The 12,845-nt window shown below is 48.1% G+C and overlaps 1 protein-coding gene across 14 annotated transcripts in view; it reads left to right on the forward strand.

Annotated features, from left to right (window-relative positions):
- GRAMD1B (GRAM domain containing 1B) overlaps positions 1-12,845 on the forward strand; it is a 163,853-nt gene that overhangs the window by 137,553 nt on the left and 13,455 nt on the right. For all 14 annotated transcript variants that reach the window (XM_046685668.1, XM_046685669.1, XM_046685670.1 and 11 more), the window contains 8 exons: positions 822-902; positions 3,633-3,748; positions 5,608-5,764; positions 6,879-7,068; positions 8,574-8,717; positions 9,703-9,821; positions 10,092-10,234; positions 12,181-12,284. In XM_046685668.1, coding sequence (XP_046541624.1) covers positions 822-902; positions 3,633-3,748; positions 5,608-5,764; positions 6,879-7,068; positions 8,574-8,717; positions 9,703-9,821; positions 10,092-10,234; positions 12,181-12,284 — 1,054 coding nt within the window. The remainder of the gene's footprint in view (positions 1-821; positions 903-3,632; positions 3,749-5,607; positions 5,765-6,878; positions 7,069-8,573; positions 8,718-9,702; positions 9,822-10,091; positions 10,235-12,180; positions 12,285-12,845) is intronic.

The raw sequence follows: 12,845 nt of genomic DNA on the forward strand, positions 1-12,845 counted from the left end.
CTGATAGCTTCAGGGCTGGGGGTGGACTAGGTTTCTGCTGAACACAAGGGCCACCGTGCCCTTGGACTCGGGCCGTTCAGTGGCAAGACCCAGGAGACTTTACAGTGAGGTAGTCTTTGGTTTGAATTCTGTTCCTGGCACAAATCAGGTTTGTGATTACAGAAGTCGCCGAAGCTCACCAGCCTGCTTCTGTTGATTAGGTCTTAGCAGTTATGTTTATTTTTCCAAGGCTTCTCTGTGGTTTCAATGAGCAGCATTTGTGAAGCACCTACAATGTGTTCAGTAAAGTCTAGTTTTTCATCGCTTTCTTCCCATGTATTATAAAGAGTCCCCACTAATGTGTAAGCTCTGTAAGAGCAGGAGTCTCTTTCTATTTTCTTTGCTGTTGTACCCCAAACATGTAGAAAGTGCCGAGCACATACTAATAATATTCAGATATTTGTTGAATTAATGAATGAAAGGGTGAGCGGGCTGATGGTTTTGTCTTCTCCTTCCCTTTGGGCTAGTTCACAGCTCACCCCTTACCCAGTTCTAGTAGGCAGCTGAGGGAAGTTTTTTATGAAGATGGAAACTTCAAACCAGACAGAGAAGCACCGAGGAAAGTGTTGGTAAATGAAGGACGTGGTTTCAGTGGGGACTTAGAGGTCCCAGGTTCCTTGGCCATCACTGCGGTACCTGCACTGCAATCGCGGGTAACCGAGAGTCAGGATGTTATTTAAGGATGAAGTCAGTAGCCTTTTTTAAAGGAAGGAGCTCATGGCTCCATTCATTGTATCTTAAGACCTAACAGGCATTTGTTGCCATTTTCTCTTCCACTTCAGCACTTTTTCACTTCATTTGGAGCCCGGGATAGGACATACATGATGATGTTCCGGCTCTGGCAGAATGCTCTCCTTGAAAAAGTGAGTACTGCCCAGCTACTTCCAACAGCCTCAGGATGCACATCCACCTAGAATGTTCTTTCTCTTTGGATGTGGGTCCCATGGAGAGATTGCTTTTACTGTGGCGTTGGCCAGCTCCAGTGTTTCCTCATGGTTCTGGAAGTCCCCAGACTTGTGGTGAGTAATGTATTCTCCCACTGGTGGTGTTGACCTGAGTCCTGAAAGTACCATATCCTCTTATGTGAGCAGCCTCATTGCTGCCTAGAGCACAGCCCTCATTGACTTCAGATGCTTCAGTAACACTGTTTTAAAATGTACCAGGATTTGTGTTAATTAGGTGAGACACAAAGATGTGGAATGACTATTGTAGAGGAAGAAGTTTTTATACTTATAGATCCCAAAAGCAAAGGCATGTCATGCCATGCAGGGCCACGCTGGGAAGCCCCAGGGTCTGTCAAGAGGCGGGGAAAGTACAGGCAAGAATCTTCATTGTGGTTTTCACTGGAAGGAATGGGCGAGGCAGGGTAAGCAGGCTGAGCAGGTGTAGGATTGGCTGGTTTGAATAGTTTCATCAGGCTTCGGGGTATAGAGACTGTCTCTAGTTGCCTGGTACCTGTCCCTGGGATAGTTAGGGCAGAGGAATATTGGCTCAGAGTGTAAGAAATAGATAAAGAAGCTGTTTGGGGTTCTGGGCTTTGGATTGGCTGGTTACATGTGAAAGGCGCACCCCCACTCTCCACCCCAACGAGTTGTTTTCTATTTCTAGGAATTAGCTAACGCTGGGAGGGGCAGTCCCTCCACAGTCAGCAAGGCCTCAGATGCCAGAGCATCAAAAATACAGAAAACAGGAAAATAGAGTTAATACAGCCACCAACTGACTACTCGAGTGTTTGAAGGACACTGTGAGAACATGCAGATGAAGGAGATACTGTGGTTACAGCCCTTAGAGAACTCCCACAGAGATGCCATGGGGTGTTGAGAAATAGCCTCCACGCCAGAGAAAGGACATAAGAAAAAAAATTATATAATTATATAATATAATTACATTATATATGTGACGTGTATTTAAATATGTGTGTATATCAACATTACTCTAGCCCAAACGTATTACTATCTAAAGAAAATTGAGTAGATTTATTATTTAGAGTTTCTTCTAACCTGAAAGTCTATAGCCCTGGTGTAAATCCTAGTAATTTGAACTTAATCCAATTATTTGAGCTGAGATCTTCTGGCTTTAACGATTGATAATGGTAAAATGTTAACATGTTTGACTCTCCACTGACAGGTTTGAGTTTTCAGTTCACAAGTACTGTCATTTCCAAATAAGATAGAGGGTCATCTATATGGTTCACAAAAGCTTTCACAAAGTAACTGTTAAGAGTTCTGCCTGATGAATAGCGTCTCTAATTGTGCTTGTCCAGGCTGTGGTCAGACAACAGGCTGAGCCAAGTGGAATGGATCGGGGAAGGCTGCATGGAGAAGGTGGATTGTGAAGAAGAGGGGGACGTGGTTTGGCAGAGGCAGACATGTCCCAGACAGGGTGAATGGTATATGTGGGAGGGAGGAGGCCCAGATAAAGGAGAGGGCACCGTGAGGGCCAGCACAGAGAGCTGCCACCCCCAAACCCTGCTGGCTCAGAGAGAGCCCTGACTACACCGTTCTGGGCAATTCTCCTTAACTGGAAATCTGGACCCCTGGCTCATGGCATCCTGCCAGCTGTCTGCTTCTTACACCAGACCTTGAAAGGATGGGCTCAGAGAATTATCAGATTCTTTATCAGATTTATTGGTGGGAAACATTCTTTAAGTTGGAAGTTTTTTCTTTTTTAAGATATTGAGTGCTTCTGTTTTTCCTAATGCTCTCGCCCTTTTTCACGTACTTATTCCTACCGCCTTCTCCCCCTCCTCCCAACTCGAGACTCATCCTGGACTCCACCTCCAGTTGTAGCTTTCGGCATTCTGTGGCCTCTTTCCTGAAACTATGAACCTCACGAGAGCTAACTTTTCTTAGGACAGTGCTTTTGAGGAGGACATGTAGACACCTAACGAAATAAGACAAACTAGAACTAACGCATAAAACTGTAGGCAAATTGATGCTACTTAAGAATAAAGAAGGAAGTATTCAGGTAGTCAAGAGAAGGTTGGATACAAGGACCTTTGAGCTCTCTTAAAATGTGAGAGTTGGCTTCTTTCTAACCTGGGAACTGTCCAACTGTGGAACCAGCCACCTTCCAGGTCGCACCTCTTCTTAGATGTGATCCGCCAGAGCCTGTGCAGCCGCTCATAGTATAAAGAGATTTCTGTAGTATGAAGGAGACTGGCTCACAGGACCTCTGCTGCTCAGTCTGAGTCCAAATCAGAAGCTCTGTCATCACTTTGTCCCCAGAGTAATGTCGGTTTATGCCACTTAATGCTGGACTTCATCCATAGGAGCAAAAGGTAGACAGTTACATTTCTCAAGGGGCCAGTTGATCCCATTATACAAACCCAAGTTGAGGGAACAGGCCACGTTCCAGGCTTTGCTAAAAGCCATATTCTTAGGCAGAAGATTGGTGTCTTGCTGAGATCCTGAGAGGAGGAAAGGGAAAGTAGATGAGGTTGTCTTGGAGGCGTTGCTCTCCTCTTAATTCAGCTAGGGAAAGTGGAGTTTGGCTTTTCCTACCCTGGAGGGAGTCCAGTTCAACTCAGTGCCTCTGTGTAAAGTGGTGTCCTGAGGAAGGAAGAGTCAGAGTTTCTCTGTTGTCCCCTGCAGCCCCTGTGTCCCAAGGAGCTCTGGCACTTCGTTCACCAGTGCTACGGGAACGAGTTGGGGCTGACCAGTGACGATGAGGACTACGTACCCCCTGATGACGACTTCAACACAATGGGGTGAGCAAGGCAGAGGGCAAGCTTCCCAGGGAGCCTTTCCAAGAGGATCTGGAATAGCAGTGAAGGCCTCACTGGGGAATGACATCTAAGTAAGGCCCTGAAGGAAGTGAACCACGAGGGTACCTGCAGGAAAATCCTCCTGGGCAGAGGGAACAGCAAGGCACAGCAGGGTGGAATGAACAAAGGGCCGCTGGGAAGAGGGGAGGTCTGGGGCCAGATTCTGAGGGCCTTGGGCAACGCAATGATTGGCTTTTACTTAGAGTGGGATGAGAAGCCATGGGAAGGCTTTGAGTAGATAATTGATAAGATCTGACTTAACATTTTAACAGGATCACTCTGGCTTCTGGGTTGAAAATAGACTGAAGGGGAACAAGGGCCAATTGGCTAAGAGGCTGTTGAATAATTTAGGTCATTTAGATGAGATGATGGTGGTTTGGACTGGGAGAGTAGCAGTAGAAGTAGCAATAAGTGGATGGTTTCTGTATATGTTCTGGAGGTAGAACCAGAAACATTTTGAAGGATTTGTTGATGGATTGGAAAGGAACCAAAGGCGGCTTTAAGGTTTTCTTGGATTTATCAATTGGGAGCATAGAGTTGTTCTAAACCGAGATGGACAATACTGTAGGCAGAGCAGATTTCAGGGGTAGATCAGGGGCTTGGTTTTAGGCAAGTTGCATTTGAGATGACTTTAGCCAAGAGGAAATGCCACATAGGCATTTGTGTATATGAGTATGGAGTTCACTGAGGAAATTCGGCCTAGGGACATAAACTTGGGAGTTATTGGATAGCCATGAGATTGGCTGAAACCACCAAGTGACTGAATGAACATGAGAAGAAGTTCAAGGACTGGCCTGGGAACACTCAACAAGAGGAAGAAGCAGCAAAAGAAATCATGAAAGAACATCCAGTGAGGCAGAAGCAACAATAGGAGAGTTTTGTATCCTAGAAGCTAAAGGAAGGAAATTTTAAGGAGAAGGGAGTTGTGCTGTATCACATGCTGTTGATAGGTTAGGAAAGATGGGACCCCAGAGGGGTACAAGCATTCTTGAGATTGGAAGGTAGGTGGAGGTTTGGTGATAGTGTGGGAGGCACAGAGGAGTAGAACGCAAGGAAAGGGCATCGACTGTGTAGTACAGACACCTGGGCTCAGGTACAATTTCTGACACTTAATCATGGTATCACTTAACCTCTGTGAATGTTTGTTTGATTATCTCTAAAATGCATGTGATGGTTTACTCAGAGTCATTATGCATCCAGATGAGATAGTTTGTAAACTATAAGTCAGATGTTGATGATGACGATGATTTCTCCCTTGGGAGACGCTACAGTGGCATCTCTGTTGTCCCTAGAAGGACACCCACCTTTATCTCAAGGAGGGTTTCCCCTCAGATGTACATGGCACTTCTGTTCACTAGTTCTGATCCAGAATCTGGGCAGTACCACCGAAGGACACTCGTGTCCAGAGTCCTGTCCTAGTCACTGTGTGGGAAATGAAATGTATACTCGGAGCCCAGATGTTTGATTCAAGTGATCATGTCGGGTGGGGATGGGATGCGAATGGAAAAAAAACATAGTTTAGGACTGATAAAGGTTGTATTTAGGTAAGGATAACTCTAAGGAGGATACCTGAAAAGGTAAATTTGGAGCCAGAAATTTTACATGGGGGAGGGGAGTGTAAGGTGGGAAGGCAGTTTCAGGAGAGCAGTGTGGGGCTGGGAGGCGGTTAGAGGAAGATCGTATACAAAGCAAAGAAGCAGGAAAGCCCATAATTTTGGTTGGATAGACAGGTCTAAGGTTCTTAGAATAGTTGGCAATCTTGGCTACTGAAGTTAACATGAGCACCTTATGTCTTTTTTCAGCTACTGTGAGGAGATCCCTGTAGAAGAGAATGAAGTGAATGACAGCTCATCCAAAAGCAGCATAGAGACCAAGCCAGATGCCAGTCCACAGCTGCCCAAGAAATCCATCACCAACAGCACGCTGACATCCACAGGGAGCAGCGAAGCTCCCGTCTCGGTATGGGCAGTAGGCCCTTTGCTTCCACACCCAGTCCAGTGGCCAGTGTTTCCTAGCTTACGTAACTCCATGGAACCCCAGTCTGGGGAGAGCGTAAAAGGGAGATTGGTTGCATTGTGGTCAGTCTATTCAAGGAGGCATCCTGGAGCAGATGGGCTCTCTGCATTCTAATGGTGTAGTCCGAGGGTCCAGAGCTGGGTTCTCAGTGCTTTGGGTACAAGATTGTGTTTGGCTTCTGAGTAGATAAAAACCACTCCAAATTCATCGTGAGAGCTTTTCTCTTGATGGGCTGCTCCATATCAGCCCCGCTGGTGGAGAACTATCCAGATCTTTTTTTCACTGCCTGATGTAAAGTCAAAGTCATATATGAATATAGGACTATAGAACTGTTATCTGTTTATTCATTCATTCAATAATAGTTATTGAGTTCCTAGTATATACTCTGGTTTATATTCCTACTCTGCTAGACTTTGTCAAAGAGATAAAAATGTGTAAGAAAGACCTCTGTCCTCTGGGACTGGTTACAGAGGGGATAGAAGCTTGATGAAGGAGACTGTTCTGGTGTGAGCTGGCAGGTAGAAGAATGGGTGGAGTTTGTCAGGAAGGATTCCCAGAAAAAGGAGCCTTGTTGGATATTCCAGTGGCTTAGGGGTCAGACCACCTGGCCTTAAAATGAAAACATCATTCATTTGATGCCTTGTCTCCGTTTTCTGTCTCTGAGGTTATCTTTAAAATATAAAGAATTCTATCTATTCCCTTACAGCGCTAATGGGAGAATGAATCAAAAAATGCTTTTGAGCTTCTTAGAGAACAAGGTACTAGTGAGAGGCAGGCCCACACTGTTAGAGCGTGGTGGAGGTGTGGCTCTGGGAAAGCTGACTGAAGGTGCTAACGCTGCTGACTTGTGGGGCCTGGTGTGCTGTTTAATGGTGAGCAAGAGAAGGGCAGAACCATGTCTTCCACGGCAGAGCTGGGGAGAACCCCCAGAGCGTGACTCCAGCCCAGCTCTTGTTGCGAATGTGAGGGCTCCCAAGGCCAGGTCCCCAACTTCCCTTTGGAGAGTAGATCCAGAGCAGTTTGCCCCTCTTGGGTGACTGCCCTGTCTCCACCCCAGTTTGATGGCCTGCCCCTGGAAGAGGAGGTGCTGGAGGGCGACGGGTCCCTGGAGAAGGAGCTCGCCATCGACAGCATCATTGGGGAGAAAATCGAGATCATCGCGCCTGTGAACTCCCCTTCACTGGACTTCAATGACAATGAGGACATCCCCACCGAGCTCAGTGACTCTTCCGACACCCACGATGAAGGTGAGCATTTGAAAATCGGTGCAGAGCGGCCTTTCCTCTCTCTATCTTGAAGGGTAAAAGGATGTCCCTATATGGAGACTGGAGTCAGTCTCTGGGTTCCTGGTGGAAGGGTGGCTGGGTAACAGAGCTGTTTTTAAAAAAAGGTGCGTTTTTTATTAACATAAATCTCTTTTTTCTGGTACTTGCTGCACTATTCTCATCATTCCATATTTGCATTTCTTTCCTTAACAAATAATGCTCTCTCCTGCCATCCAGTCTTGTCACTAAATGCACCCCTGTTGACACTAGCTTACCTTGTAGCTCCGTCCCTCCCAGAGTGCAAGGCAGGGCAATGTTTATATGCCACCAGGAAAGTGCCAGTCAGCTGTTCCCTGGATATAATTAGATTTTAATAGAAACTTGCTTTAGTGACTGCAGTGTGGGATGTTAGACCAGGCTAGAAGGAAAGGTGTTGCTGGGGCAAACAGACTTTCGAGACTGTCCTTCTCTGTAACATTTCTAAGTAGAAAGCTTCTCCCTTCTCTCCTGTATAGAGTTAGCTTCTAGGACCTTACTCGGGAATGTGCTGCTTCTTGCATTCCAGGGTGAGAAGCTAAAATCTCAGTATTCATGAAACTGGTTGTTGGTTTACCTCCATTAAATTGGTGGTAGGTTATGACCAGTGAGTTTATGCAGAGAGTGCTCACTCATCCATCTCTGGACAGTCTCTTCCGTGGGTCACCTGTAGTGGTTTTCTCACTGTTGGTTGGTTCCCCCCTCCCATCTAGGATGCTCCTGAGTTCCTCCCTGGCCTTCTCAGGGTCACAGGAGGTTCCAGGAATGCCAGCCTCCTGCTTGAGATCAGATACCAGCCCCTGCAGGTGCAGCAGTTGGGCTGTGGGGCCGAGGGCTTGAGAGGAGCGCATGGGCTCCACTCACCTGTGCCCTGCGAGACATCCCCTGGGGCAGATCCAAAATTCAGAAAATTAAAGGCGGGTACTAGGCTGCCCTGCGGAAGGAGAGCAGACCTTGTGTAGTTACAGATCACGGCCCTACAGACGATCCAGGCCTTAGCAGTTTTTATGTAAACAGATCGTTCCAGATTAATTAGTGTCTCTCGAGCAGACCTATGTCATGGGTTACACTGATATTGTTGTCAGTTGTGGTTAACTTACAGACTCTTGATAACTGGTCCTTTGGGTTCAGGCAAGCTCAGGAAGTAGTCGTTTATTTAAATTTTAGTCTAAGATCACCTTGATTAGGAAGGCGTGAAAGTGTAAAAGTAAATAGTACATTCCCAAACTCTTGTGAAGGTTGAACGAATGGAGTAACTGGGGGGTAAAGAGTGTGCATGCCAGTGAGGGAACGAGACTGATGCAAAGTCATAAACTGTGGAGGCGAGGGGCCCAGCTGCCCCACTCCATGGCTTCCCTTGACCCTTGGTGGCCATTCCCACAGAAACGTTAAGTCCTGGGGTCACCTGCCTCTTGCCTTCCCTGTCTACTTCCTCATTGTCTTCTGTGCAGGGGAGGTCCAGGCCTTCTATGAGGACCTGAGTGGCCGGCAGTATGTGAACGAAGTCTTCAACTTCAGCGTGGACAAGCTCTACGACCTCCTGTTCACTGACTCGCCCTTCCAGCGGGACTTCATGGAGCAGCGACGCTTCTCTGGTCCGTTCTTCCTGGGTCTGACACCTCCCATCCCTTCCCTCTCTGTCCACCCTTCTTCCCTCTCTTCCCAAACGCCCGTTTTCCAGGCCACCTGATAGCCTGGGGCATCCTTTTTCTGGGCTTACTCAGTGCCAGAGCGCCCACATGGCCCTGTGTGCTGCTCCTTCCCCGAATGCTGCAGCTTTATGCTCACACACTGTGCACCAGGCCCTCGGTGCCGGGCCCCAAAGACTTGCTATTGAGCAAGATCTCACAGAATAGCAGCTACCACTTCCTAGTCGGCACCCTCTGTATGCCAGCATGTTACGTTATCTCATTTAATCCTGAAGTCTGCCCTCTGTGCCAGTATTGTGATCCCCACGGTACCAATGAGGAACTGGAACTCAGACTGTTGTTACAGGCCTAAGGGTCATGCAGCTAAGAAGGGCAGAGCTGGGGTTCAGATCTAGGCCTCTCAGAGTTCATGCCTTGCACCTCCATGCCACTGTCCATCCCCCTGCCCTGGTTCTGCCACTCAGCAGGGACTGCGGCTCTGGCCTAGCAGAGCTGCTGGGCATCCGAGTCTGTGAAAGAGCATTTGGGCATTAGCATACCCCTCTGCCAGGAGGAGAGGGCATGCTGAGGGTACAGGAGGTCACGCCTTAGAGCAGAGGGCTTGTTCCCAGGGATCCCAGGCCCTCACTACAGTGACTCCACTGTTGCCAGCACCCCCGCAGGTGCCCCCAGGACCTCCTGCCCCAGCCCCAGGAACAATCAGCATTCTGGAGCCTGAGTAGAATTTCGGCAATGCTACAATGAGCCTCTTTCTGCTCTGACTCCCCCTTCTCTCTCCTCCTCCCCCAGCCCTCAGGCTCCCATTGGCTTCCTTGTGGGGGCCAGTCGGCAGTCAGTACAGTCAAGAGAAGTTCACTTGGAGGGGAAATTCGGATGTGGGGAGGGCGTGCCTCTTTCCATTTGTCATCCCGGGGCTCTTCTCCACCCTCAGATATCATCTTCCATCCGTGGAAAAAGGAAGAGAATGGAAACCAGAGTCGAGTGATTCTTTATACCATCACCCTTACCAATCCTCTGGCTCCCAAAACTGCCACTGTCAGGGAGACCCAGGTGAGTCAAGGGCAGAGGTGAAAAAGAATGAGCCAGAAATGCCTCTGTTCTGTCATGAAGGATTAAGGATAGATGTGAGGAAGAAGTTTCTGGGTGCAAGTGTCGTTAGCCCTGAGAGGGGAGCATCTACGTGCTTAGATGCTGCCGTTTCCAGTGGTTCCAGGTCCTCCATTTAGCAGTCGGGACTGGGGTGGGGGAGATTGGGGAATGAGGTGCTTTTCTCATCTTGCTTCTCCTCGGTTTTGTCGGGTGGGCCTTTCCTCCCCTCAGACCATGTACAAGGCGAGCCAGGAGAGTGAATGTTACGTGATAGACGCCGAAGTCCTCACTCACGACGTGCCGTACCACGACTACTTCTATACCATCAACCGCTACACGCTCACCCGCGTGGCGCGGAACAAGAGTCGACTCAGGTGTGGTGTCCGGAGGGCCCGAGGGGGCGGGCTCACAGCAAGTTCCTGGGGCACAGGGGTCCTTACATCAGAGAACATTCATTAACTCCTAAAGAGGAAGGAGGAGGTTGGGTATCTAGGCCTGCTGACTCATCCTTTCTTCTACCTTCTTTCTGAAGCCTCTGAGACACGCACCCCCACATGGTCAGAGTTAATTGTTCTCTCCCCTGTGTGTTCCCTTTACCACCCTGTGCGTCTCTTTAGTAAAACTTTTATAACTACTGCTGTTCATTGATTGTAGTTTATAAAGTACTGTGTAGGTGCTCACCTACATGAACTGGAATCTGTAGAATGACCCGGGGAGGTGGATTTATCCTCATTTTTCAGGTAAGAAAACTAAGGGTCATTTAAATTAAGTAACTTTGTCAAGAGTCTTATCCCTGGTAAGTGCTGAAACCTAGGTCTTAGAAGCGTAAACCTGTGCTCTTTCCGCCACACTACATGTATCACAATTTACTGTCTGTCTCCCTGTTAGACGGTGAGCTGCCAGTGAGCAGGAATCCCGTCCATTCACTGCTGACTGCCAGCACTCAGCACAGGGCCAGCACAGAGCAGAGTCCAGAAGATGCTGATTGAGTGAATAATTAGAGTGCTGACTGTGGGTAGAGCCCTGTTCTCGGCACTGTGATGTGCATTCGAGGAAGGAAGAAATTTAGACCCTGACATTTTAAGAAGCTTCTAGTGTAATTGAAAAGTCAAGACACATACCCGTTTGAAAATAATCAGACTGTATGTCTGATCTTAGACCAAATTCTTTTGGTTGTACAAAACAGAAATTTACTCTCAGTTAAGTAAAATAGGGATTTAGTGAAATTTAGTGAAAGGCCACAGAGAGATCTCTCAGGAGTCAGGAAGATCTGGATATACACGCCTCAGAAAGGGCCTGCATCTTTCTCTTCTTTTTAAAAAGACTTTCTTTTTGGTTTCTGTGCTGTTCTGTGAGCCTCTTCTCCTCCTTTCCCCTCCCTTCCCTTCCTCCCTCCTTCCTTTATTTCCCTCCGTCCTGTTTCCCCTGTCCTTCCCCCACAGTGTCTAGGATTCTCAATCCCAGCTTCCTTGGAGGGTCTTCTGATTGGATGTCTTTTCTATCTAGTACACGCAGAGGTAGCTGGTTGACCTCAGATAGACCTTTCAGAGAGGTGCCCACCCTCAATCCAGTAAACAGCCATTGGGCACGGGGTGAGGTGGCTCCAGGTATAGGCATGCTCACATCAGGCCATGGGTGGGGGTGGTGTCCCTGGGGAGGGGTATGAGGGCAGGGCAGAGAGCCTTAAAGATGGGGAGCATACACTGGGAGAGTCTCTTGACAGATGAAAATGAACCTAAGGAGAGGCAGAGAGCAGAGCTGCTGTGTAGGAGAGGAAGGAGCTGATACTGCAAGACATATGGGCAGTAGAAAGACTCATGACTGTGAGGGAGAATACTTAGAAAAGAGCAAGAGCTGGCAAGGTCCTGGATGTAGTGGAGAGGCAGGAGGTAGCAGATGATGCTCTTAAAGGCAGACGTGCTGAAACCTTATAGCCTGCCTTGGACTTAGGAGGAGAGGAGGACCCCATGACTGGCTGCAGGCTGCTTGGCACCGTCTGGAATTCTGGAAGGAGGCAGCGTGGTGTCATGAAAGAACTCTGGGCTTGGGGTCAGAAGCCCTTGTTGTTAGCCTTGGGCCTGCTTAAATATTCTGAAACTCATTCTTCTCATCTGTAAAATGAGGATAAATCCACTGGCCCTACAGACCTAAAGGGGTGACCAGGGAGATCAGATGACATCATGGAGGTGAAAGGACTTTTTAACTTGTAATATGTAGCACAAATGTGAAGCTGCTTTGAACTTAAACCTGAATTTTCCTTTTCCTGGCAGAGGAGGGTCTGCCCAGGAAAGGCTGATCTTGTTTCTGGCTTGTTTCTCAGGGTCTCCACAGAGCTGCGGTACCGAAAACAGCCCTGGGGGTTAGTGAAAACTTTCATCGAGAAGAACTTCTGGAGTGGGCTGGAGGACTACTTCCGCCATTTAGGTGAGCGCTACAATCATTGCTGCCGGTTGAACTGCAGAAATTGGTGAACTGTTCAGCTGTCACGATTCTGGGGATTGGGAACCATGGAGAACGAGGAGAGAGACTAAGGTAGTGAAGGAGTGTCATGGGCTCCCTAAGTCTGCCCAGACATGGATACAAAATTTGGCACCTATGTGAACATGTGCATTTTTCAAGAGACTGTGCCTGTAACTTTTATGAGATTATCAAGAGATCTACGACCACCTCCTCCCCCTGCCCAAAAAGTGAACCTCAGGTCTAGTCACACTGGTGGTTATTCTGTTAGAGAAAGGAAATCGCCTGTGAATGCATCTCTTAGGAAATGAGATGGGCCCCAAATTGTGTACACGAGGGTGCAGGTGTTGGGAACCTATGTCTCCGTACACTGTTGAACAACCCAGAAGAGGGCTTTGGGCTGGGCTGCGTCCCAGCAGTACTTCCTGAGGGTCACGGGCATCCCTGAGGGACCCCCACCCTCTCAGCCAGCTTCTCAGCGTACAGTATGGAAAATGGTTCTCTTAGAGAGGGCTCAGCTAGGAGTAG

Source organism: Equus quagga, chromosome 14, assembly GCF_021613505.1.
Source record: "Equus quagga isolate Etosha38 chromosome 14, UCLA_HA_Equagga_1.0, whole genome shotgun sequence".
In the NCBI taxonomy this organism is placed as follows: Eukaryota; Metazoa; Chordata; class Mammalia; order Perissodactyla; family Equidae; genus Equus; species Equus quagga.